This window comes from Embiotoca jacksoni, unplaced genomic scaffold (genome assembly GCF_022577435.1).
Source record: "Embiotoca jacksoni isolate LCO1_2020_lvr unplaced genomic scaffold, fEmbJac1.0.p SCAF_15, whole genome shotgun sequence".
Taxonomy (NCBI): Eukaryota; Metazoa; Chordata; class Actinopteri; family Embiotocidae; genus Embiotoca; species Embiotoca jacksoni.
The window spans coordinates 32,685-58,458 of NW_027185285.1; the positions used below are offsets into that span (position 1 = coordinate 32,685).

Below are 25,774 nucleotides of genomic sequence, written 5' to 3' on the forward strand. Positions count from 1 at the left end.
TGTCGTTGTATCCGCACAGCTGGCTGTCAGTCCACTAACCAGACACGGAAAGCGCGCTCCCGCTGACCCCCCCCCACCTCTCCCCTCCCCTCCGCTGCGCGTGACCGAGCAGAAAAGGAAGAGGTAGTGTGGGAGGTTCAATTTTTTTTTTTTTTTTTTTAAACTTGGACTAAAGGTGTATTATGTCGAAGGAGGAACTACATTTATGAACTGAGACTACAGCGCGTGTTGTGTTTTTGAGTTTGAAGCAACGTATTCTGCGTAATTGAAAAGGAAATCCAATCGAGGCCGCGTGCACGTGCGTCTCCCCAACATATCTGTCCTCAGCTCCCATCTGTCCTCGCATAGCAAACCAGTGCGATCATCTTTTATTGTTGCAGGATTTTTGGGCCTTTACCAACCCAGTGGTCTCAAATCACATATTTTTTTTTTTTTTTTTTTACACATCTGCCACGTTCACTGCATGTCCTACTTGACGTCCACGCCATACATTTGGTTAGGGTGACATCTGCTGACAAAAGAGTTGCACTGTTTGTATCTGCACATGGTGTTTTCCAGTGGTTTTCTTCCACAAATGTTGGCTGGCTGCAACATTGGTAAATTAGCACTCCTTTGATGTAGCCTACGGTATTCAACAAAGCATGCAGTACTGACCTGACGAGGCAGGAGAATTAAAAAAAAAAAAAAAAATACAAATTCAAAAGTAGCAGGAAGTAAACCGAAGCACACCCACATTTATTTTTTATTTTTTGGGATATAAAACAGCACAGTTGTATGTATCTTTCTCAGGTTGTGGCATGCCATTCACAGTTTAATTGCAGTCAAATCTCACCGCTTATTCCAGCAGAGATTTGAATTTCAAATGAAAGCTTTTCAACATTCAGCTATACACACTCCCCAAACTGTGGCGACAATTTCATCTTTTGGGGGCGATGGCATCTCAAACCGCTTAAAAAACGCATCGTAAAGTGAAAAAAAAAACCATAAAGTGTCAAAACTTGGATTTGGGTCGTAATTGTTTGCGCGAATGCATAAATGTATGTTTGAATGCCAAAGTATCTTGATTATCCCAAATTTCCATTCACGGTTTCAACACGGCCCGGCTTCGACGATGCTGTCCTTTTTGTGACCTTCTTCCACTTCCGTGTAACCGGACTGCTGCTTTTGAAACTTCAAGGAAGGCCAGTAGCTCTTGCGTCGCTGGAAACAATCAAACAACCGATAGAAAGTTCAACGTGGACGTTGGTGACGACTAACGGCTTGTCTCAAAAATTGGATAAGCACAGGGGAGTGTGTCGAGCTCACCTGGATGAGGTAAAGCGGTGATGATGCGGCGGCGGGATGGTGGTTGATGTAAAGAGCTACAAGTATCAGAGCCAGCAGCAGCAGCACCAGAGCGGCTGCTACACCGGCGATCACCCCGGTGTTGGCCAGCCCTTCGCTCTCGGTCGAAGAATCTGTTTTCACACGTGCAGCCGAGACACATGATTTTTAAAAACAAAAAAAACAAAAAAAACGCAATCCCAAAGTGTTATCGTAACGGCTCCTTCAAACAAACCGGTAACTCACCACCGCCGGTCTTGAATATTGGATGTTTCGTGTCATCTGAAAAGAAATGAATAACGTCTGTGCTTATTCCATAGTGGAATACGTTTTTATTGAGCGACAAAATGAAACGCTCGATCGTTTTTATTTTATTTTTTTATGTGTCACATCGACAGTTTATTCTCCGCATCCTCACCGTCACTTTTGCATTCTTTTTGTAGAGGAGTCAAAGAAGTGATGTCTTCGATCTCCGGTGTGACGGAGGAACCGGTGGAGCTGTCGCCCCTGGAGTAATCCTCACACGTTGTGTCTTTGCTCTGCTCACACACACACACAGACACACACACACACACACAGCACAATCAGCTTATATTAAAACCCATGGACACGTAAGATAATAAATCTTCGATGTCAGGCCGTACCTCTTCTGAGCAGTCGTAATCCAACCATTCTTGTCTGTGTCTGTCCATCCCGTCGGAGCACCTAAAACACAAGATTTAGCGGAAATATGAGGTCGAACTGCTTTTGCCACTGCGTGGGCTTTCACACTGTCCCGCTCACCTCTGGAGGACGTTACACCAACTGCAGCCGGAGGTTCGGTTGGATGAGAGGCAGATCTCACAGCTGTCATGTCCCAGGCAGGCTGAGCGGAGAAAGACAAGCGAGGAAACACACTGCGTGACCAAGTCAAACAAATCCTTTTCTATTCAGACTCAGGAGGTTGCGAACGTTCACTCACTCGGGAGAGGAGTGAACTCGACCGCAGAGTGGGTGGTAATCTTCGTGGTGTTGATCTCAACTCGATGGTACTCGTAGACAGTCTGCCACGAACCGTCTGGATTAAAGATATTAACGTTGAAATATAATACACACCGAAGGTTATTTATGTATTTTGACGGTAGCGCTGTATCGTAGAGGAGAAGTATGACCGCGAGTGCCAACCTGGTGACTCCGAAGACGGTGACATGACCATGAAAGCATCCGACAGACCGGCCTTCAGCGGCTGTTCAGCTGAACCGATCACATCTAATGACAGAGGTATCTGGGAAACAGAAAAAAACAGAAGATTCACTCACGCATACAAAAGAACAAGATGGAGAGTTGATCAGATTAGAGAAGGCTATTAAGAGCACAGAGTAGAGCTTTTGTCTCACGTCTCGGTAGCTGAAAGTGATGGCGCCTGTTTTGTGAAGTGCAGCCTGGAACGTAAAAGCTCCGGCGGTCTCTTTGCCGTTTAGCCTGACCCGCTCCCACTGGACCACAAACACCTCTCCTGTAGACAAGCGAAAGTTTCGAACAAAAATCAAACATATAATCACGCAATCCGAGACACAAGGACGTCTTCAAATGTGAGAAGATATAACACCATTATCCAGGTATTGCACGGTGGAGTCTTTGGAGTAGCTGGGGTCAAAATCAGCCATTAGAGGGGCGATGTACTGTGTCGCGGTCAGTATACGGTGAATCATGTCCCCTGTGAAGATAAACCCTGAAAAAAGGCCAGATGGAAAAAAAACAACATGTAAGACTCGAGTACGACTTGTTGTGTAGCAAAAATAAAACACAACAACACTTCTACGCTCCGAACATATGCAGTAAAGGTCACTTGAACATCTGTTAGGAAGTTAAAAAAAAAAAAAAAAAAAAAAGTACCTCCTGTTGCTATGGTAATCTGCCTCAGGTAATGTCCGTAAAAAGGAAAGTCAAAAGACAGGGCGACCCTCTGCACACAGAGAGAAGATACAAACACAGAGAAGCAGACATATGTGAATGCATGTGAGAGAACTGAATTCGCAGTTTACAAACTGCTGCCTCTTGTTTTGGGGTTATTTATTTGTATTATTATCCTGCAGTGCAAAGAATCGTAGTCAGCTCTTATAGAAAGAAAGAGAAACATAATCAAATGAAGACAAATGTCTTGAGTAGTTGCACATTACAGCAGGTTTACAATACAATGTTCCACGATACCCTGAATGTGTGAAGAACAACAGCAGAGTGAAATAATTTTTTTTTTTTAATCATAAATAAAGGGGGCACCCAGATTTGAACTAGGGACCTCTTGATCTGCAGTCAAATGCTCTACCACTGAGCTATACCCCCTCTGAAAGACAGTTGTTGCTCGCTGATTCATGGCCTGGTGAATGAGAATATGACACTTCATGTTTAAAGATAATATAGATAACACTTTATATGACCAACCACCGAGGGAGGAGTTTTGCCTTTCAACCAATGAATGAGCCCTCTCAGTACATCTGTAAGTTCTGCTGTGTTTTTTTGCAAGCAGTTTGTCGGTGAGTAATATTTTCCCGGAGTTCAGTCTGATGTAACTGTTTTGCAATGAACTAGTTAAAACCCAGACACAACTTGGCCGTGTGTGAGCGGATCGTTGAACTCTCCGGGTGTTCACATTTCCAAAACAGATATTATGCTGACAAAAACTGAGATCTACAATATTATGATGAATTCATACAATCCACATTATCAGTGGGAGGATCGAAAGGGCAAATGGGACAAATGACCCTGCTGTAACGAAAAAAACGAAAAAGAAAAGATTAGCTTCCCAGTTCTTTCTAGATTTATGTTTTTAAAATCTGCACCAGAAAAAAAAAATCAACAGCTGGGGCTTCTCTAACCTGGAGCGGATGTTCAGATAAAGTCAAAATACTTCAGTTTCACTTGGGATTCGTCCCTGAGTATTCAATCTTTTCGGTGTACATGAGTTTTTCCTCCCCTGAGCCACCACATTTTTCTGAATTAAAGTGAGCTGGACAGATATATACACAGGTGACAGGACAATGGAGGTGGAGACCAGGCAGGTGCTCACAGCCTCTGCCAGGCCTGTAGCTCTTGGCATGTACCAACATGTCCCGGCCCCTTCGCTCCCCGAGTTGTGTTACCTTATGTTTCAGATTGAATTCTATCCTAACCTGCTATCCCAAAACACATGTAAAAGGGGGGAGGAAATGTCAGGCTTTGACAAGTGCAGAACAAATGTCTCTGTACTTGTACATTATAGCAGGTTTATAATACAATGTTCCACAACACCCTAAATGCGTGAAGAACAACAGCAGTGAAAGAATTGTTATTATCATAAATAAAGGGGGCACCCAGATTTGAACTAGGGACCTCTTGATCTGCAGTCAAATGCTCTACCACTGAGCTATACCCCCTCTGAAAGACACCCATTGCTAGCTCATTCATCACCTGGTCAATCACAGTATGACGTGTTTAAAAACTATTTCGATAACACTTTATATGAGCAACCGCAGAGGGAGGAGTTTTGCCTTTTAACCAGTGAATAAGACCTCTCAGTTTGTCTGTACACAATCACAGGCCACGACACTCGGAAGAATAATATCAAGCAAATTGTATGTTACATTGCTAAACAAGGGGGCACCCAGAATTGAACCGGGGACCTCTTGATCTGCAGTCAAATGCTCTACCACTGAGCTATACCCCCTCTGGAAAGCTTGCTGATTCATGTGAGAAAAAAAAAAAAAATCAGTTTTCATAAAGTTAGGGCCCACATTCATATGATGATTTATGGTACAAGTATCATTAAAACTAAGAATAATTTAAAAAAAAAATTAAAAAAAAATTACAGTCAGCGTTTGAAATAATGCAACCAAAACAAAAATTATTTCCTGAATTTCACTCACGTAAAATGTTACGGGAAAGTTCCAGGCTTTTTCTGTTTTGTGAAGTGCGGACTTGCCGGGCTGTGATAACACTCTGTTATCAGTCCAAGGACACAAACATGGCTTTGGCTAATAAAGCCACAAAGAAGACCTTTCAGTGAGTGTGTGAACGGCAGCAGGTTTGCACTGTGATGGACCACAACACTCAGTGTTTCAAGAGTAATATCGTAAAATAAGGGGGCACTCAGATTTAAACTGGGGACCTCTTGATCTGCGGTCAAATGCTCTACCACTGAGCTATACCCCCTCTGAACACCTGGATTCGCTCACTGATTTATAGCTGAATGACATTATGAAAGAAACATACTCAGATAATTTACAGATTGAGTTTTGTTAACTGAAGTTTCCCGGCTTCACTTCATTACAGCTTTTTATTAGATGAAATACAAGTCTTGCAACAGTGTAGTTTGATCCGTCCCTGTTGTACTTAAAAAGGATAACATGTCTCCAAATCAACCCGATTGTTTGTTACTGTCGGCCAAAGCCATCATTGATTCAAAATAATAAGTTCATTCACGAGGGGGCACCCAGAATTGAACTAGGGACCTCTTGATCTGCAGTCAAATGCTCTACCGCTGAGCTATACCCCCAAGCTATACCCCCCTATTGTGCCCATTGCGTGTGAGAGACTCACCACAGCCTGCTTGTACGAATTTGACAGGATGCCGTGAACCCTGACTTGGCCGTGGCGGACATCGCTCATGTCCACCCACAGGTCCCGTGTGCGCTGGTCCTCGGGGCCGAAGCTACGCCACGTGTAATACTTGCCAGAATCCTCCTTGCACACATGAAAAACACAGAGAATCAGAGGTTATAAAGGGCATTGACGCGTGTTCAGAGACAGTGTCACACAGGCATTAAGAGTTGAACACGGTTAAGCAATATGTTGTTCTATGATTCTCCAAGCGAGTGGGGAAATGTAAATGTTTCTTTCCAAAAGAGGGCAGTGTTTAACTCCAACTCAAACAAAAACAACAGGTTAAAAGCCAAAAACATAATAAATGCCACAAACAATTACAGTCATAGGAAACGGTGCTCACCACCATGTGTGTCACGTTGTCTGGCAGGGTGTTGATGGTCAGTCGTGCACCCAGGACTGCCCTGCTGGTCCGAGGGAGGCCTGAAGATGATGTCTGGCCTCTGCGAGCGTGACTGTCACCTCCAGTTGACTCTTCCTGCTGCCGTGAGGTCACGCCGTCCCAATTACCTGTCCAAAAATAATAGATATCGATTTACCTTGTTGTTCTGGTCAGTATGGGATGTGATGACGATGATAACTGATCCATGTCAAATTACAAACCCGCTCGTTCCAACGCTTTCGTTTCAAGAATTTTAAGAATAGAAAAACACACCATTTGGGAGGCATTTCAGATGCCAGTTTTATTCAGACTCTTGAGAGTCATGTGGTTTAGTGCTCAGGCAGTCAAATGAGAAAAAATTATAATTTGTTTTTGAAATGGTCAGCCTTCAGCCTTTTCAGCTAAAGCCGTTGTTGAATGAAGGCAAGAACAATAGAAATAACATTTACTGATGATCAGAGGGAACTGTCAAGGCCTACGAACAGAGTAAACCATATGTGGTAAACAAACTGGGGTAGGTGGGGTTTGTTTTAACATTCTCAGTGTTTTAATTGAGGATTTGTCCTTTATTCAAACCACATATTCCTGGTTGATGTTGCGTGTTTATTTTAACACCGTGCTGTGATTTATTTTTTTATGGAGTGTGGAAAAAGCATATCTTACACAGTTTATACTGACAACTGGATGCAGACCTGCGAACATTTTTGTCCTTACATAACCTCAGTCACTGGTGTAGCTGTGCATTTGCAGCCACACAGTGAAACATGTCTTGACCTAGCTCACGAGTCATTTCTCTTGAAGGGTATGCAAAGATATTGGCATTTGAAAGCATTTTTATGGACTTTCTTTGTGCGGGAAATGTCAATCGAAGGAACTTGTGACTGATGAGCAACCAAGCTATTGAATTTACACTGAAAATGAGAAGCTAAGCATGCACAAGAACACTGAATTGAACTTGCAATGTAGTCTTGTGCAAAGTAAAGACAATCAAAGATGATAACCTTAATAAAATATGAAGGAAAGCAGCAATATTAGCAAAATTTTGAAATGTATCCAGCTGTCACAACACAAATCTTCTCCACCGTGTTACATATACAAAAACATGTTTGCATTCAGAGCAGATTTTGAAATAATAATGGGCCTTTTTTTTTTTTTTTTTTTTTTCACAAGCCAGCCGATAAAAGGTTTGTGCTCATAAGAAACAGTCAATACTTCCTAATGAGAGACAAATAGCTTTCACATGAACATTGTAAGAAGCATTTATTATTTTTAGATTAGTGAAAAAGACACGAATAAATGATCTGCCTATCTATCCGAAATATTACGGTTTATTGTTTACGTTTTTTTTTTATTTATTATGTGCATTACGGGAAACGCGATGACGTCACGGGCAGCCTATAAATACCGTCGGCAAGCGTTCCGCTTTCGCGGGGTGTTTCTTCTAACCCTAAGTGAGGACTGTCTCCTGTACTTAACGTTTGCTGTTTTACGTCTGGTTTTCAGTTAAACTACAGGAGGCTTTTTGAAGCAGCGCGGTAAACGTCTCCGGACAACAACAACAACGGAAAAAAAACCAAAAAAAAACAAAAAAAAAACCATGACAGTCACCCCGTCGTGCTCCGTTTTCCTGCAAGAAACGCCGTGAATTTAACCGCCGCGGTCAGCTCGGCTGCCGCGAAGAGTTAGTCTCTGTTGCTCCGGTGTTTTCATGCAGGAAGTCTCCGCGACCGAGCAGATTAAAACTGAGCTGGGTGACTCTGTCGGACCTCAAGTGGTCCGCTCAGAAATCCTGAACTCAAACACCTCCGGAACTTACTTTTTTTTTTTTTTTTTTTCCACCGCGTAAACATGTCGGGGCTTTTGTTCATGCTGGTTCCTGCTGCGAGCTTGCAGCACTTAGCCTCCATTTCAGTCTGGAATAGGCAGATGGATTTCTTTCATATGAATTATTTTTGGCAGCTGCACTCCAGTAGCCTTTAAAGCGAATAAACTATCTACTTTTGCATGACCAAGTGCCATTATTGCCTCAATATAAAAGCCACCTGATGAGTTGGCCCTGTCTTGCACACCCGAGTCTTAAAAGTCACGTTGTTTTAATTTGGAGGGAAGCAGATTTAAAATTTAAAAAAATGTAAAAAAAAGTTTTAGGTAAATATTCAGTATAACGTTTGGAGAAAAAGGTAGATTTTGAGGTTTGTCAAACGTCATTAGTTTGAAATAATTAGGAGGGTGAACAACACAAGCAGCAGTGGAAGAATTACTTGGATCACCTACTTAAGTAGAAGTACAGCAGCAAAAGTATTAAAGTAAAACTTGTGATTTGGTCCCTCCGACTGATATATGATATATAAATGATGATTTCTATCTGGTTTTACTTGCAAGGGAAAGCAGATGAATCTGAGGAGCCGTGAGATGATTAGATTAAAGAAGACAAAATCTGTTTTCAGTTTGTAAACTTTATCTCTTATCTTTGATTTTTTTTTTTTTTGGTGAAATATTGGATCATTTGAACATTTATTGACACAAAACCATGTGAGGAGTTTAGATGGAAAAATAAAAATCTCTATTTGGTGGTAGCTGTGACTCCGACTACACACTGCTTCATGGAAGACATCAGAAACTAAACGGGTTGGAAACCACCGCTTTAATCGTTTAACACTGTGTTTTAAAAGCTTGTTATATTATCCAGTGTCAAATCCTCAACTGAAAAAAAAAGCCACTAAAACCTGCATGCAAACATACCTCCCACTCCTCCTATACTTTTACCATCCCATGTTAATAAGAAAATTAAAAAGACTCGAACGTAATCCTTCCTCACTGCACTTTTGCAGATGTTCATTGTTTAACAGTTATAGCAGGGAGTCTCCTCTCAGTTCAAAGCATCTATCTTCACAAAAGAAAAAGAAGAAGAAGAAGAAAAAAAAAAAAAACTGGATAGTCAACAAGAGGATAAATTTGAGAATATTGAATGTGACATTTTAAATTTGGCCACTCTCCCGCGCGCCTCTGAACACGTTCCTAGGGGTGCCCAGTGGAGCTGCTCTCCTGCCAGAGACATTTCGGTTTGGCGCGTCAGCCTGCTTGCCTGCGTTTGTGTCCCGTGTGTGGGAGGGGGAACACGCGGGCCTGTCGGTCCCTCGGGTGCGTCCCGTTGCCAAACCCCCAGAGTTCAGACTGTGTGGGACGTTGGCGAGGAGGCCCCGCTTTAAACAAACTCACTCGCTCCGCATTCACGCAGCTCCGGCGCTGATGTCTTCCACAGTCATCACAACTACAGTGCGTCATTTAACGAGTTTCTGAAGTAACAACCCAAATGTTTGGACCTTATTATATTTGTCCATGAGCGTTTTTCTCTCCACCCTTTTGACTCAATTAGCTGCTGCGCCAATGCAATCGTGACAGCTCATATATTTTAAACGTGTGATTGTTTGTGCACAGGGGTCCGCCCTGTTCTGGCATCTATGAGGTAAGAGCAGTCTGCACAGTTGTTGAGGTCTGCAGCGCAGCATGCAGATGAACCTACGGTAAGGGTTATGAAAGCCGGGAGGAGTGCAGACGCTGAATATGAAGTTATGATTTATAATAATCTCCTCGGATCATCACTCCGCCCCGAAACGGTATGATTGAATTAACTGGCAGGCAATCAAAACAGTGAGAGGGGAGTCAGAGTCTGTCGGCTGAACGGTGGAAACGGAAAAAAAAATAATAAATAAAAAATAAATCACTATCCTCATCCAATGCAAAATGAATTATTTACTGCAGAGCTCCAATCTCTGCTGCTGCAAAGATTTCTTGGCATTCATGCAGAATAGGATGATAGTGAAAAGACTGAAGACCTGTTCAACAACTGTTGGAAAAGGAAAATGTACTCTCATTCTGACCACTCAGTTGATTTCAGTGGTAGAAATAAAACAAAATTTAAAAAAACAAGAATAAGTGTGGTAACTTAATTGACAAATTTTTAACATTTTTAATTATGTTTTGGTACTTTTAAATCAATAATAACACTGCAAATGCCTTTGAAATTACATAAATTATGGTGTAACAAAGAAGTTTAATAAATATTTTACTCAAATTTCACATTATTTATGATCTCTTCCATCATCGAGACTTACGTAGGCACAATTGAACTTATTTAGAAAGATTCTAATGGTGATTTTATGTCTACAAGTTTCAGACAAATTTATTATTTTTTTTTTTTTTATTTATTTTTTTTTACGGCTAGCAGTTTTGCACATAGCACATTGATTTAATGTTGTGTCATAAAATCACCCCCCTCACACAAATAATCCCACAACTGGGAGAGGATTGCAACAGAATGCCTGAGTGCTGAATCAGTATCAAGAAATGTTTTGTACATCTGCTGTTCCCGAAGAAAAAAAAAACAAAGTACAGGGTGGTGCCGTGGGTTAGAAGATAATGCCCAAGAATAGTTAATGGCCTCTTCTTGACCAGCCAACCTTCAGCTGCAGGGACCGGTATATGGATTGGGACTAATTTCAGTAAAAGTTTAAAAGCAAATTCAAGCAAAAGATGATGAGTACACGGAAAACAGCCGCGAGGTAAAAGAGGAACTGGCTTTTTTTTTTTTTTTAATTTTCCCCGACTGGCAGATGTTTTGGTCTGAGGAACGACCTCTGCCCACTCTTTTTAGGAGCTACCAAAACCACAACATTTAGCTGCCTTTTTCAGCGAGTGGTCAGCTCAGAGTGGTCCGAGAGGACACACCCTTCCTGAGAAGAGGCGGAAGGAGCTGGCATGGACGTCGCCCGCAGTCAACATCTATAGTTCATCTCAAGGAGTGTGGCTGAACTGCAGACATGTGATTCCCCAGTTTAAACCCCCCTCCTCCCCCAAAAGAAACCAGTTCGGCCTGACAAAAGGAAGTCACTTTTGTCTTGGTTTGAGAAAAATGCATTGAGCCTCCTTTAATAAACACACAGGAATCTTAACAATTCCAGATACAATTAATAACATGTCTAAAAGGTTGCAACACGGCGACATTTCACAATAAAGCTAAAAGACAAGAGACGAGTCTTTGATGTAGTTCTAAGAAAAACACAAGTGCACTTGTTATGGCGGAAAAACGAATCGTTTGATAAGAGTAATAAATGAACCAAACAGAGTTCAGGCCCCAGAATCACATCCCATACGAACGCTGTTCCAAACCACGACATAATTCAAAGGACAAGCTGCTGAGCTGTTGGCGGATATCAGTTTCTGTTCCTGCCACTTTCCTACAACACGTCGATGTTTTGCTATCACAAATCAAATTGCGCATGACTTTAATAAAAATAAGCGTCAATCTGGGAACCCACAGACAATAACATCCCATCGGTGGTTCGAGGCTCACAAAACAATCCTTTCCCCTTTGTTTCTCGTTCCTCCAGTTTACGCTCAGCTCCAAAACGTCTGGAATCGCCTTCGGGGCTGTTTGTTAAGCAAACTGCTCAGTAGGACGAGCGACTTAAGAGGCCAAACGCTGAGGTCATCACTGGGTGCACAATTCATTTTCAGCTCCGCGTCTGTTGTTATTACAGTCTGGTTCAGATGGCGTCGACGGCTCTCTCAGGACCAACTGAACAATACATAAAGTTGAGTGACAGGGCAGATAAGAGCTAATGGATAAGGAGACGAGCCATCACTTACAGTCATTGCTGACATCTAACCCCAGATGATGCAAACACATATCTGAGCTCCTCCTTGTGCGGCACTCTGGGATGGAGTTTCATATACAACACATTTCCTAATGCATGACAAATCTCCTGAACTCTGTAGGAGTAGAGGATGATTAAACCTTTTTGATTCTGTTCTAACGAACTCTATCAGAGGAGGATAAAAAAAAAAAGAAGTAATGGACAGCTGTTTTCAGGTCAGAAGTCACTGATGGGATGAGTTGGGATGCAAGAAGGGAGTTTCCAGAGAGTGACCTCTCAGATTCTTAAAAATATAAACATGAATCCCAACCATCACTCCTGTATATGATCCCGTACACCTCCCTTTCCCAAAAGACATATTCTCATTAATATAAAGAAATACAGCGACTGCAAAATCCATCTCCTCTCCCCGGCAGCCTCATGAAAAAAAAAAAAAAAAAAATTGTACCAGACTGTAGCAGGAAGGCAGGAAGGCAAGAAGAAAAACAAGTCCAACTCTAATTTTAAAACCTGAGACGGGCTGTTTGCGGGTTGTTGTTTCGACTCAGTCGCATGCTTGTGGAACAGGGTATTTTTATTGTAGCCTTTATTGTAAACTAGAGCATTCACTTTAGTGTAAAATGGAAAGGGCACGGCATGCCCATTTGTTGCTCCATAAAGATTCCTACTGAAGTTCTGTGGTTTACAGGGTGTTAAAATAACACAACACAGCAGCAGCGGCGCACGAAGCATCAGGAATAAATAAGAACTACTCCTTTAAGTTGACAAATAATTAGGAAAAGTACTTAAAAGCCACTCCACAGACTTCAAAATCTAGTAAATAAAACAAAACAAAACAAAAAAGGGAAGAAGCTGCAGCTTTCAGCACCTCTGCGACCAAATCAGACAAGAGGAGATTAAAACAGGAGTGATGGATGGAAAATACACACAACTCACCTGTCTGCTCTTGAACCCAAACTTTCGCCAGCTCTGTTTGGGAGAGACAGAGAAACAGCATCACCAAACTGAAACACATGTTCGACAGCAAAAAGCCCCAAAAAAAAAAAAAATGAAGCAAGTTTTTTTTTTTGTTGGAGATTTCTGCTCTTCTAATTCTTCTTTCTTCTTCTCTTTGCAAAAAAAATTCTTCTCCCACTTCTACCCGTCACTCTCTTCACCCCCTCCAGATCTCTCTCTCCTCACACACCAACACCCCCCCACACACACCCCCGTTTCCAACTTCCACCCTTTCTCTCCTCCTCAGAGCCGCTCCTCCGTTGCCACGGCGATCACAAAAGCACACACGGATCAGCTGATTCAGGCCTCGGAGTCCGGAGGACGAAACAGTCTCTCGTTCCCCCGCACTCCAGCAGAAGGCTTTAACCAAAATGAGTCGTCCTCTTTCTGGGACGTACTCCTCTGTTCGTGGTTCTCAGGAGTCGCGGCATCATTTAGAGGAATCAGTCAGCGCAGGCTTGAAAGGGACCGGCGGCAGTGTGGCGCCTCCCTCTGTCCAAAACCAGATGTGAGGACAATGAAAAATCTGACATATGCGATTAGACATGGAGATCACGCTAACGATGCCCGGCCCTTAAAAATCACTGCCAGTTATGGTATTACACATCCCGTGTCACGACTGTTCACGGTTCCCCGAAACGTTGAGTGTATTTTCATCTTTTCGTGGGCCAGGAAAGTTTTTGAGTGTTTTTGTTTTTTGTTTATTTTAATGTCACGTAAATCGAAAATAACAGCGAGCTTGTCGAGCAAGCGCGGTCGTCTCCGCCGCCTCCCGTAGCCGTGACTTTTAACATTTCTATCTGCAAACATTGAATCCCTGGCAGAGAAAATGGCAGCTGAGCACTTATTGGATTGACAGCTGGAAAAGTAATCAGTGCCACGTCCCACAATCCAAACAATACCAACGGTGTCACAGCAGCAGGTTGGACTCTTCACCCAGCGAGGACACGATGACTTGGGAACAGATAATAAACATCTTTTACGTCTTCTAATTTGCTCGCCGTGCATAATATTAAAAAAAACAGGCTCCTGTCGTGACGCGCTGAAACCGGGTAAAAGACAATTATTACGTGTCAATCTGCAACAATCACAAAGGAAATCCTTGCTGAGAACAATTTTTTTGCATTTTGCAATATGTATTACGTGCAAAAAAGGGGACGTCTTTGGTTCAGTACCAGTTGAATGACGACGTTAAAGAATACGTTCTTTGAAGGCTCTCTTAAAACAAGACTGACATATTTATGCATAAATCACAAGGGACAATATTGTTTTAGTAGTTTTTCCTCCTCCACGTACTGGGCCCGAAGACACTTCCCTTCCTAAATCATTTTAAGTGGAAGTGACCAAGGACAAAATCCACAGTCCTTGTTTTTATGTCGCTCACAAACTGTTTTCCAAAGTTCAGCTCATATGAAGCCTCGCTGATTAATAAAGGCCTTTTAAAATTTCCCTGTTTATGCGTTTTCTACAGGTGTTACCTCGCTCTGCTGCAAATGAGAAACAGTAACACTTTAGAAGACTTTAACTCTGACACCTTGAAGTTTTATATAAGCCAATTAAAGTGACATTTTAAATAGTTTACTCAGTTTAAGAAGCAGGAGATTTTGCTCAACTCATAAAGCAACATTTAGTACCTGAGTTTATCAGAAAAAAAAAAAAAATTCAAATTTAAAGTCCCCAAGAGAGTAATGAAAGATAGAAAGAGAGTATGAAAAGTGCTCAAGTAAAGTACAAGTACCTTGAATTTGGTAATTATTACAGTACTTTGTGTTGCGTAATAAACCTGCAGGCTTTTCCCTCAGTTGCAGATTGACTCCACGTTGCATGAACTTCCGGTGATTACTCAACAACAACAACAAAAAAGAGTGGTCAAAAGCCTTTTACTTTTCCGGGGTCAGACACCTGACATCAACAGTTCCTTCCTGTATACCTGCGCTCAAGATGTAGTACAGCGACACCCAGTGTACACATAGCGAATGACAACTACATTATTTCAGCAATGTTTCTTTTGCTGCTGTTATAAAGCTGTATACACTTTCTGAAGAAACCAGGTGTTAGAGAGTGTGTCTGTCGATCAGTGTTGTTATAAACTTAGTAGTTTTGAAGGTGTTTTTTTTTTTTTTGCTCTTTTCTTGCAGCCATTAATGTAGATTAATTTCTCCCCCTAGTGGTCAAAATAACATCTTACATATTAGTGAAATATCGCCGTTATCATCAAAATCAAGTTGTATTCAGGTAAAATAATAAAATACACAATAATTGACGGTATGAGCGCGCGAGTTGTGTCACAAACAAATACACATGACGGTCCCTACACGAAGCGTGCGGGGGTATAGCTCAGTGGTAGAGCATTTGACTGCAGATCAAGAGGTCCCCGGTTCAAATCCGGATGCCCCCTGTTTTTTTTTTTTCTTCCTTTCTCAGGTAAATCTGGTTAATAATCATGTTGGTTTTGTAATCATGTTAACTGCGGTTCAGAAAATACAATGTCGTGTCATGGCATGTTAGACTTCATTGTTCAACATTGTGACAAACAGGAAATGAAATTACAGATAAACTGCAGAACCGATAGCATCAAAGATCCCCTGTCGTGTTATTTTAAAGCAGCTGCAGTGTTGCCACAGTATGCAACTATTTCAGTCTTTAATGTTGCTGCAGGAAGTATCCACTCTTCAACAGCATGCATCGTGCAGGTGCATCCCTTCTTGAAACAAAGATTTTTTACAGCCGCAAGAGAGACAACACACACACACACACAGCAGAGCTTGCAATAATAATACTATTTATTTATTTTTAAAAATCTTCACCATATGTACATTTAAAATATGACTCATGGTCCTTAGCAGCCAGCTCCTTTTTTCACCATTCGGGGAAGTGCTGTAAAATACAGTTTCAGAGCTTTGTTTTTTTTTTTGTTTTTTTTTTAAAGAATAAATTATTGAACATCTTTAGGATGAACTAAACTATCCTGTTGTTCGCTGGCAAAAAAATATCCTTTTTCTTTTTCATCAGGTGCATACTAGTATCTCAACATTGCAGAGGTTCTGCAAAGAAGAGGCCACAGGACTTACAGCATATATATATATATATATATCTTTGTGTAAAAGTCTTCCGTAGGAGGTTTCCTGTAAAACCAGGCTGCTACTAAACTGTCATCGAAAAAGCAGTTTAGAAACGAGATATTACATTTGGTTCATCTGCAAGTAGCCTGACAGAAAGTCATAAAATGACGAGGAACAACAGTCAAAAGCCAAAATGAGATCATGATTGTCCCACTCAAAAGGTTTCTGTGAAGTCACGTGATCAGCTGACTGAACCGAAAGCACGTCACACGCTTCAAGTGCTCCAGATCATCATCTGCCGTCCAGGCGCCTTATTGTTCAAAGTTTTGGTTTGTAACTTCGTTGGCGCAACTCGTTCAGTTCTGGTAACGAATCAACGGCATTATACTCATGAAAAGTAAGGTGCTTGTAGTCACCCGATTTACCCCGAAGGAAAAAAAAAAAAGAAAGACTTCTCGTGAAATCAAAGTGGAATGTGATATTACTGGTCCGGAGAGGTTGGTTTTTTTTTTATATCTCGACTTTGTGCGCCGCTTGTGAGAAAAAAAATGTGCACAAACACTTCCTGGTAGCACTACAAGGTGAGGAAAATCTTAATCAGATTTTCAAACCATCAAATGGTTCTTGAAGAGTAAGAATTTTTTTTTTTTTTTTTTTTTTTTTTTTAAATGCAACACTCAGCAGCCCTGAACTCGCGCAGGTCTCTCTCGGCCACGTCGACCCTGAGGCTGAGACAGAAGACGCAGCTGAGGAAGACGTACTGAAGGTCTGCCGAGGCTGCTTCTGTCCATCACTGATGCCGCGTTCACGGGCCCAAAAACACTGTAAACAATCCGGACACTGCGGCCCGTCTTCGCTCAGTTTGAGGAAGTTCCATCCACTCGGGGAGTGCGTTTTTTTTTTATTTACTTCGCCAAAACTCGTGACCTCATCCACTCCAGACTGGCAGGTAGTCTGTAACGAGAGAGAGGGAGGGGGGGAAAGCATTTTTGGGATGTGAAACACGACTGTTTAAAAGGCATCTGTTTTGTTTTGCCTGTGTCAGTGACTTGTAGGATCTGACTCATCCGCGGCGATAATAAATAATGAACTCACCCCTCTCCTGTCAGGGCGCAGCAGGGTTGGACGTGCCAGGAGTGCGTCGTGAGGGAGTCGAGCGTGAGGCTCTGGGAGATCTCCGCCGCCGTCATGGAGCCCTTCACGTCCTGTTTGTTGGCCATAATGAGAACGGCCGCGTTCCGCAGGTCCTGTGACGTCCAAACAGGAGAAGATTGATCACCAAGTTTACTTTCTTTATTTTGTTATTTTACAGGAGGTATTTCCGCAGTGGAAACCCGCAAAAAAAAAAAAAAAAAAAAAAAAATGTTTGACTTTGAGGTTGGACCAAAAACAGCAGACGTCAGCGGAACATTTAATCACAGTGACTCAAGTCTTCAGTCAAACTTCCTCGTCGTGCCTCGGGTGTTTTTTTTTTTTTTTATATCTATTGCGATTAATCACCGACTCATGTGAGTCTCTGACATCAAAACATGAATACCAGACACGGGCTGTTTCACGGAGCGACAAAAGGCTGTCTACGTCATGACTAAAACGAGTCATTATTACACACTCAATTCTTAAAGCAAATTATTTAAAAACCTCCCTGCACCCATTTATCGTTTGTATGCAGCATTCAGACATTTGAACGTAGTTAGAAGCAGATAACATGACACTTTAAAAGTGTTTGTTGATTTAAAAGTATCCTAATTCATCACGTGAAGACACCATATTCTGCTTCTACCTGCATCAGCAGGGGGTTTTAAATGAAGACATCTCTTTAGATTTAGGATTGATACCTCATGTGAGAGCATCCGGTGCAGCTCTTCTTTGGTCACGGTCAGTCGTTCCCGGTCGGTGCTGTCCACAACCAGAATGACAATCTGGGAAAAACAAAAACAACCAAAAAAAAACACATGACATATAAATGAATCGATTACTAGAAAACAAACATGTTAGCAGTGGCTGTGAGGATAGAAAGGAGAACAAGTCCCGTCACAGCTACGTGAAATATACTGTCAATCATTATCTGCAGTACCAAATAGCAGGGTTATGAAAACAAGAAGGGGGGGGGGGGGGTAGATAAGAAGCAGATATGGGTTCATGTGCAAGAGATTTATCTGGTGTTTTGGGGGAATATTAGACCAATAACTTCAAAGAATATGAAGTAAATTAAAGATAATATGCAGGATGGCTTTGGAAGGATCAGCAAAACGTAGATAGATAGATAGATAGATAGATAGATACATACATACATACATACATACATACATACATACATACATAGATAGATAGATAGATAGATAGATAGATAGATAGATAGTAAACGGTCTAAAAATGCACATATATACAAATAAAAATAGAATAATATTAAATTAAACTAAACAACAGTGCAAAGAATTAAACAAACAAACAAACAAACAAACAAACCACAGTGCACCGGTGTGTGATGGATTCAGCCAGAGGTGAGTTACTGTAAAGTCTTAATAAGTCTTAAATGTGTTTCAGCTCTCACCTCCGTGTTGCAGTAGTACGAGAACCAGCTTGCTCGAAGGCTGTCCTGCCCTCCGATGTCCCACATCAAGAAGTGACTGTTTCGGACGATGACCTCCTCCACGTTGCTGCCGATGGTCGGTGACGTCAGGACGGCCTCCTTCGTCACACTGGGATGTTTTTGGGGAAATTAGGTGAGTACACACGTTGAGTTGCAAAAAAAAAAAAAGCTACCGTTGCCTCATTTGATAACAATCAAGTCGCTTACAACTGGTAGAGGATGGTGGTCTTCCCGGAGTTGTCCAAACCCACAATGATGACTTTGTGCTCTGCAGGACAAAAAAAAGAAGTTCAAAAACAAGTTAGATTTATTTGCTCACTTTCTGCTTTCTTGACTAGTTGTACTTCACTGTAATCTTGAGTTTGCATAATTTGTGTCAAGTTAAGCAGAAGCAGAAGCAGGCAGACACACACACATACACACACACACACACACACACACACACACACACACACACACACACACACACACACACACACAGAAAGAGAGAGAGAGAGATAAGAGCGACAGGTCTTATCTACAGGGTTGATACATCACTCAACATTTAGTTCAAAGACAGGTTTCATTCAGATGTTTGGTAGCGAATTTAAACTTGGTTTCCGTTTAACTTCTGTGTCGTTTAGGATATAAATAGATGCTTTAAAAAAAAAAATCACTACAAAATAATATATACACGGTAAATGAAGCAGCTTTACCTCTGTCCCCGAACACAGCCATCATCTTGGTCAGCAGGAATCCCATGTCCAACAGGTGTGTGTGTGTGTGTGTGTGTTTGTTTGTTTGTTTGTTTGTGTGAGGCGAGCGATCAATACAAAACAGGTCCAGAAAAAAAATGCGACTGACTTCAGGACCCGCGAACAGCTGACAAACTCTGCTCCTTCAACTGATACCAGTCTCTTCTTCTGCATAGCGTTGTGGGTGGCGCTTCTTACGGAGAAAGTCCTCGGCGCTGTCAGACGGAGTGAGTCACCAAACAAAAGGAGGCATAGTAATGAGGCGTTCAGGTGCTGCGGGAAACATCAGGAGAAATAGCAGGTGAGCGATTCGTTAAAGATATCGACAGGTGTGATAGATCATCGAGTTTATTAGCTCCACCGAGCTCAAAAAGTTATCTAATCTTTGATATCACCACATTTAACATCAAAATAAAGCTGGTAGCCTATTTACCACAATTTGGCAACTTATTATATGTAATAGTCGTTGTAGTTAAGTGGATTAAATGTAGTGATTGAATATGACATTTAAGGAGAGTACCACAGAGGCTGTGTTAATAATTTATGGTAAAATTTGATTAAAAAAAAAAAAGTTGTTTCTTTTAAATAAGCAAACAGCAAAAATAGGCTGTAGTTAATATTATTTTAATGTTGTAAACGGTTTGACTGAGTCAGCAGAGGAGTGAAATATGCTTTTAGTGCCCTTTATAAAGAGATGAAGAATAGGCTACTCTTTAAAGACACCTGTTATTTTTATGCACAAAGCACTACTTATTTTTTTTTATTATTTAAAAAGTATAGCTGTTAAACATTTGTTTTGGATTTTTTTTTTTTTAAACCCAAATTATCCCTAAATATTCTCTTTCTCCGGTTATATGTTATCATTATCTCTCACGTCTCTACTTCCTATGTTCCAAATAGAAATTATCCATAAAAAAATCCGCAAAAAAACCGCAAAAAAAAAAAAGTCTTTAAAGCTCGTGTGTCTGAGCCTCACCGGGAGCACCTGAAGGCAACTTCCAACACCTGCGGGGTTTTTTTTTCTGTCAACACCAACGACAGAAGTGGACTGATGACGCATCTGCTGACACAGATGTCCAGTCCATATATAGAAAGGGAAGTGAAACTGTGTACCTTTCTCTCTGTGGATCACAGGAACATTAATGTGAAGCAACAGAAAGCAAAACTGGTTAAAACCAAGAGTCCCCCCGGGATTTCCATCGAGCAAAGCCGGTATTTTCCAATTTTTTTTACACCGTCTGTTTGATTTCTTGTAAGTCCTAAATCAATAACCGTGACCTCCCTGCGTATTTTTCTGTGTGTAAATATTTCAATTTCACGCTCACTTTAACTCAAAAACAGAACATCTCTCTCAAAAATAAGATTATTCTTTTATCACTTGTCTGTCTAACAGTTCAAATGAGCTCCACATTAACCAGGCACAACAGTAATATGCTGCTGGTTTGATATGTAATGATAAGAATGATTGAATTAGACATGATAATATCCCACTGAAACGATGACCACTTTTGACTGCAGGGCTTTATTTATAATAAAGTAAAAGTCACACTACTGTAGTGACACTAGGTGTTACTTGTTTGGTGCCGTGAACCACAGCTCGCTGTCGTTTGATGTTAGGGCCACGGTGACCTTTTTAAAGTAACCGGGTGCTCGTTCTGTCCCGTGCGGAAGCACCAGCGAGATGCAGAAGATGATACGATAAAAACACTTCAAAACCACATCCTGGACTGAATTGCGCTTTTTCCTGACGTCTCACGTAAGTTTCATCACAGAACGAAATGCTCGGCGAGAAATGTGTCGCTATCCGAGAGGAGAGTTGAAACTTCCTGCAAACGCCACAGAGGAAACAATGAAGTAATAAAACGTTGTGGAAGATATTTGTCCTTGGAAGCCATTTTTTGTTGTTGTTGTTGTTGTTGTTGCTGTTGAAACAATCGGATCCTTTGTTTTTGAAGGTTTACACCCATTGAAAGCACCACGACCGGACAGGTTCTACAGGAAGGGCGTTTTAATACAATGCAACTACACAGGAAGTTGTGAATTCAATTCGAGAAAGGAAAGAAAAGCTGTATTTGATGGACTTAACTTTCTCTGCATATGTCCTGAGAGAAATAAACTGAAGCATCGGGCGAACATGAAGTGTACACGTGCAGGTTTTGAGTCTGTTGGCGTACTTGTGTACTGACACTTTTTTTTTTTTTTTTTTTTTTTTTTTTGGAGCATACTAAATAGTACGTTAGTGTGGATACTTGAACGCAGGGTGTATTTTTGAGTGCATAAGTGCCTTCACACTGTCAAGTAGAGAAACATGCAGTGGACTGCAAGTACCAGGATCAGGATGGTGATGATGATGATACCGGATAGAAGAATCAGTGCGTTTATTGAGGAAACAAAAAAACAAAAGTTAATTTCCGGGTAAAATAAATGAAAGCTGCAGGTGATGTGTTCACATGCGGCGGTTATTTCCTGTCAGTACAGAACGGCAACAGCATTACCTTGTCAAAATTCATGCACTACACAAGAGTCCTTATGTGCAAGAGCACTATTTATTAGTGTGCTACGGGAACTGTGTCATTTACGACGCAGCGCGTGTCCGATAATCGCATCAATTCAGCGACACGTTGACCTTTTTCTGATTAAATTTTTAATTAAAATACGAATTTATCCACAGATTAAAAATGAAATGCAGAAAAAAGCAAAATGTAGCTACAATCAGGCACCAATGATACATGATATTTCATAATTTTTTTTTTTATTATTTTTTTTATTTTTTATTTTTTTTTAACAATTGCGATAACGCAACAATAACATTATTTACTGATCATTATTTTAATATTTATTTATTCAACTGAAGACAGGTGCGGGCCTGAAGCAGCCCACCGAAGACATTCATGGATTCTCCATCATAGATAACCAAGTAAAGACTCCCCCACTCCCCCTCCCCTTACCCACCTGATACTCCTCTCACTACCTCACAAGGACTGAAGATTTAAAAAAAAGAAAAAAAAGAATTGCAAATGTTCACAGGAAAAAAAACCAACACTAATTCAGTCAGAAAATCAAGAGTAAGAAGAGAGTGGTAGTTTAATATCAGACAAAGCTAGCAGTTCGGGCGGAAGTTGGGAGTGATTAACCGCACAAACACGCGAGTACTTGTTTTTCTTTTCTTTTTTTTAATATATAACTCTGGAAAAACAGACGACGAAGCTGGCGCAAAGAAAAACAGAGATGAGCAACGCTGCTGTAGTAGCCACGAGACACGGACAGACACAGATGTGGTATGAAAACAGGTGTGAACAAGAGTTAAGACATCCCACCGTGGCAGCGGTGGACATGGCTTGGTGAGACATTCCGGCACTTGTGATTGGATTTTTTTTATTTTCGAAATAATGGTGGGTTTTTTTTTTTTTTTTTGGACGAGAGCGACTAAGGCAGGACGCTTCATTCACACAACTACAGCTGCAGTGCTGCTTTGAATCTGCACCGTGCAGAGGGGAAAAAAAACCAACAACACACACACACACACACACACAAAAAAAAAAAACCCCAGAGGAGTGAATACTGCAGGTGCACCTCAGCATCCGTGAAGAAGAGGAAGAGAGGAAAAAAAAAAAATACAGAAATGGGAAGACTGGGTCAGACGTGTACAGTCGGGTAGAGTGTCTGAACCGGGTCAGGGAAGAAGTAAACATCTTTGGAGTGTATTCTTTTTCTGACATGAGTGTAGCAACACTGATAAATTTGCGTGTTCTCAAATATGGCAACTTCTGCACCAGCTTTTATTTCTTTTTAATTTTTTTTTAAGGTCTGGGTGATAAGAAAAGTTGGAGGTTGACAGACCCGCAACTTCTGGATCTCAGAATGGGAAGAAAACCCTGAAAGCCAAAAGCACTGAGTGACATTAAGGTAAAGAGAAACCCCTTGACACTGTACGCACACGCACGCACGCACGCACACACACACACACACACACACACACACACACACGGGAGACGCTGACATTAGACCCTGTTTAAGACTGCAGAGGACAGACATGACGGACGACAGCTCTAACCAGCCCTCACACTCTACAACTGAAGGAGATCGAGTCATACGGTTTACAATCGTAACAACTACTGTCCTCGTGCTGTCAGTATAGAAATCCATGATATTCATGCAGTATTAACATAGGAAACAAACAAAAAAAAAAACAGACCAATATTATCTTTTCTAAACATAAATAAATTGAATTGCAAGAAGAAGGTTGTTGAGATGGCATCTGGCAGTTGATGTATTTCTTTACATTGTACTGGGATGTAAACAGATTTGTTTTTGTTTTTTTGTTAGCCTGACTGGCGTGGCCCCAAACCCACACTTCAGTCCCCGCTGAACCGCCCCCCCCCCCCCAGAACTTTGCCCCTCCTCTTCCCTCCCCCTCGTCTCTCCCTCTGTCCTCGGTCGGTCCAGTAGCTTCCTTCCCTCGGTGTTACGGCGAGTGTTCAGCGGATGTAGACGTCCCTCCCCCAGTCGTCCTGGTTCTTGTTGCGGCTCATGTTGGCCCCCGTGTCCACAGGGTCCTGGCAGTAACGCTCCCTCAGCTTGGCACGCCCATGCGGCTGCGTCTGGCTCGGCATCGGAGGGTGGTTCAGGTTTTCCTGGTCCGGCTCGGCGCCTTCGTCTTCCCAGGAGGCCTGTCGGCCGTGATGCTGCGCCAGGTGGAGGCGGCTGCCGCCGCCGCCGCCGCTGCCGCCTCCACCGCCGCCACCTCGGTAGGGCTCGGGCTCTTCGTAGGGGTCGGTCTCAATGTCCATGCAGGAGTCACCGGCCTCGGTGTAGGCGGAGTCCCGGCTGCCCTGGGTCTCCGAGTCGAAGGTGTCTTGCCGCGACAGGCCTCGCCCGCTGCCTCCTCGCAGCTGGCCGCGAGAGGAGCGCAGGTACGCCTGCTGCTGCTGCTGCTGCTGCTGCTGCTGCTGCTGCTGAGGCTTTCCTGCCACGTCCGTCTGGTAGTCGTGCAGCGTGCCGCTCCCGCCGCACTCCGTCAGAGGCCCTTCCCGCTTCTGCTCACCGTGCACCAGGTACGGCCCCTGCAGCGAGTCACGGACGTGCCACACGAAAAAAAAACACACACAAAAAACAAAAAAAAAAACAAAAAAAAAAACATGCAGAGACACAAACAAGCAGAGCGGGACTGTGAGTGGTTTAGAGAGCACACGAAACGAACACATTCACACGTTACGAGGTCAAGAAGCTTGTCGATAATCGACCGGTGGCGCACAATCCATGTTTGCAGAGTGCATTCACACACAATCACGTAATAATTCCAACACACACACACACACACACACACACATACAATAATAACTTAGTTAGTGGACACTGATTAGTTTTGATCAACTTCAATGACATCTGCCTGCAAACCGAAACAAACCCGAGCAGTTATTCCAGGAGATGAGCCGTCACCACGGTGCCATCTGCTGGCCGATCGAGCTCATCGCAAGGACGAAGCAGCTTTACGTCCACGACCACCAGTTGATTACACAACTACCTCGGCTCTGCATGACACCATGTCGTCACTGAAACAGTTTGACGTAAATCAAGAAATACCAGCAGGTTGCAAAGTGCAGCTGAAGCTCGTGTGTCCGCCGTTTCTGAAACTAGTTTTGTTTGCTCGATAATGACTTCCTGTGTGAACGCTGTCACTCGGGTGCCGCACTGTTCAAAGACCATAAATACATTTGACAGCATGCAGCTCTTTATTGTTGATGAGTAGCCAGTAGTAACAGAGCAACACAAAACAAACCCGATTAGTATTTCTGCAGCTCCGCTGTCCGGTTACATTGATTAAACCGGACAGAGTGTTAGCAACAGCCTCCACCAAACTAAGCGTTTCTATTTGAAGAGGCGGACATGACTTGCTGTTTTCAGGGGCGGTACCATGGCAACACGGAGGAGGCCAGGCGAACTGGATTCAGCCGCACAGAGAGGAAAAAGGAAAAAAAAAAAAAAAAGTGGCGGAGAAAAGGAGGCCGCGGAGCTGAAGAAGAGGGCAGGGTGGTGGTGATGCTGTGTGTGTGTGTGGGGGGGGGGGGGCAGTATATATTATTTATTACTGCTGATTACAGTGAAATGGACGAAGGTGTGGGGGGGGGGGCAGAAGGTTACTACTCCTTGTGCTTCTGAGTTGAGTTGCTTTCACAGTTTTTTTTTAGTTTTTTTTTTAAAGAAGGAAACGCTGACCTGCTGAGATCGACGTGGTTTTAACGTCTCGTGTGTGTCGATTCCGCCGTCAGTGTGTAAAATGTGTTTCTATGTACAGCATAAACAAGGATTTAATGGCACTCGTCCTTCAGGGTAACGAGAGCAGGCTGCTGAGTTTGGTTTGGGTTGAGTTTGCCGGCGTCCCCCCCCCCGCCCCCCCCCCTCTCCTCCACCTC

At 42.4% G+C, this 25,774-nt stretch overlaps 3 protein-coding genes and 6 non-coding genes across 9 annotated transcripts; 1 reads left to right on the forward strand and 8 right to left on the reverse strand.

The window, feature by feature from the left end:
- Positions 1-729: 729 nt before the first annotated feature.
- Positions 730-13,042, reverse strand: LOC138197629 (plexin domain-containing protein 1-like). Its single transcript, XM_069148480.1, has 14 exons — positions 12,916-13,042; positions 6,284-6,450; positions 5,878-6,021; positions 3,199-3,268; positions 2,912-3,034; positions 2,700-2,818; positions 2,488-2,587; positions 2,285-2,380; positions 2,107-2,188; positions 1,968-2,028; positions 1,742-1,862; positions 1,570-1,605; positions 1,306-1,457; positions 730-1,200 (listed from the first exon to the last, which is right to left on the reverse strand). Exons 1-14 carry the CDS (start codon positions 12,992-12,994, stop codon positions 1,090-1,092), a joined length of 1,461 nt encoding a protein of 486 aa, XP_069004581.1. The 5' UTR covers positions 12,995-13,042; the 3' UTR covers positions 730-1,089.
- On the reverse strand, positions 3,574-3,645 carry trnac-gca (transfer RNA cysteine (anticodon GCA)). The gene has a single exon. It is a non-coding gene; the product is annotated as a tRNA-Cys (tRNA).
- On the reverse strand, positions 4,644-4,715 carry trnac-gca (transfer RNA cysteine (anticodon GCA)). Its single transcript has one exon. It is a non-coding gene; the product is annotated as a tRNA-Cys (tRNA).
- Positions 4,934-5,005, reverse strand: trnac-gca (transfer RNA cysteine (anticodon GCA)). Its single transcript has one exon. It is a non-coding gene; the product is annotated as a tRNA-Cys (tRNA).
- On the reverse strand, positions 5,419-5,490 carry trnac-gca (transfer RNA cysteine (anticodon GCA)). The gene has a single exon. It is a non-coding gene; the product is annotated as a tRNA-Cys (tRNA).
- On the reverse strand, positions 5,762-5,833 carry trnac-gca (transfer RNA cysteine (anticodon GCA)). Its single transcript has one exon. It is a non-coding gene; the product is annotated as a tRNA-Cys (tRNA).
- A 2,259-nt stretch (positions 13,043-15,301) lies between the features above and the next one.
- On the forward strand, positions 15,302-15,373 carry trnac-gca (transfer RNA cysteine (anticodon GCA)). Its single transcript has one exon. It is a non-coding gene; the product is annotated as a tRNA-Cys (tRNA).
- A 1,296-nt stretch (positions 15,374-16,669) lies between these two features.
- On the reverse strand, positions 16,670-19,618 carry arl5c (ADP-ribosylation factor-like 5C). The gene is made up of 6 exons (XM_069148580.1): positions 19,323-19,618; positions 18,835-18,895; positions 18,589-18,736; positions 17,873-17,956; positions 17,133-17,284; positions 16,670-16,991 (listed from the first exon to the last, which is right to left on the reverse strand). Exons 1-6 carry the CDS (start codon positions 19,366-19,368, stop codon positions 16,943-16,945), a joined length of 540 nt encoding a protein of 179 aa, XP_069004681.1. The 5' UTR covers positions 19,369-19,618; the 3' UTR covers positions 16,670-16,942.
- A 2,104-nt stretch (positions 19,619-21,722) lies between these two features.
- Positions 21,723-25,741, reverse strand: LOC138197719 (voltage-dependent L-type calcium channel subunit beta-1-like). The gene has a single exon (XM_069148579.1). It carries the CDS (start codon positions 24,563-24,565, stop codon positions 23,840-23,842), a length of 726 nt encoding a protein of 241 aa, XP_069004680.1. The 5' UTR covers positions 24,566-25,741; the 3' UTR covers positions 21,723-23,839.
- Between the last annotated feature and the right edge of the window lie 33 nt (positions 25,742-25,774).

What these genes read in the sequence shown, in the direction of transcription:
- LOC138197629 (XM_069148480.1), bottom strand. Translation starts at nt 12,994, where the DNA reads ATGTGTTTCAGTTTGGTGATGCTGTTTCTCTGTCTCTCCCAAACAGAG. An exon ending in GATTACCATAGCAACAGGAG is followed by an intron (nt 3,035 to 3,198) that starts GTACTTTTTTTT and finishes GCCTTTTTTCAG; the next exon opens with GGTTTATCTTCACAGGGGAC. An exon ending in ACCGTCTTCGGAGTCACCAG is followed by an intron (nt 2,381 to 2,487) that starts GTTGGCACTCGC and finishes TCTTTAATCCAG; the next exon opens with ACGGTTCGTGGCAGACTGTC.
- arl5c (XM_069148580.1), bottom strand. Translation starts at nt 19,368, where the DNA reads ATGGGATTCCTGCTGACCAAGATGATGGCTGTGTTCGGGGACAGAG. An exon ending in ACCACCATCCTCTACCAGTT is followed by an intron (nt 18,737 to 18,834) that starts GTAAGCGACTTG and finishes AAAACATCCCAG; the next exon opens with TGTGACGAAGGAGGCCGTCC. An exon ending in ACCGGATGCTCTCACATGAG is followed by an intron (nt 17,285 to 17,872) that starts GTATCAATCCTA and finishes TGGACGTCACAG; the next exon opens with GACCTGCGGAACGCGGCCGT.
- LOC138197719 (XM_069148579.1), bottom strand. Translation starts at nt 24,565, where the DNA reads ATGTGTTCGTTTCGTGTGCTCTCTAAACCACTCACAGTCCCGCTCTGC.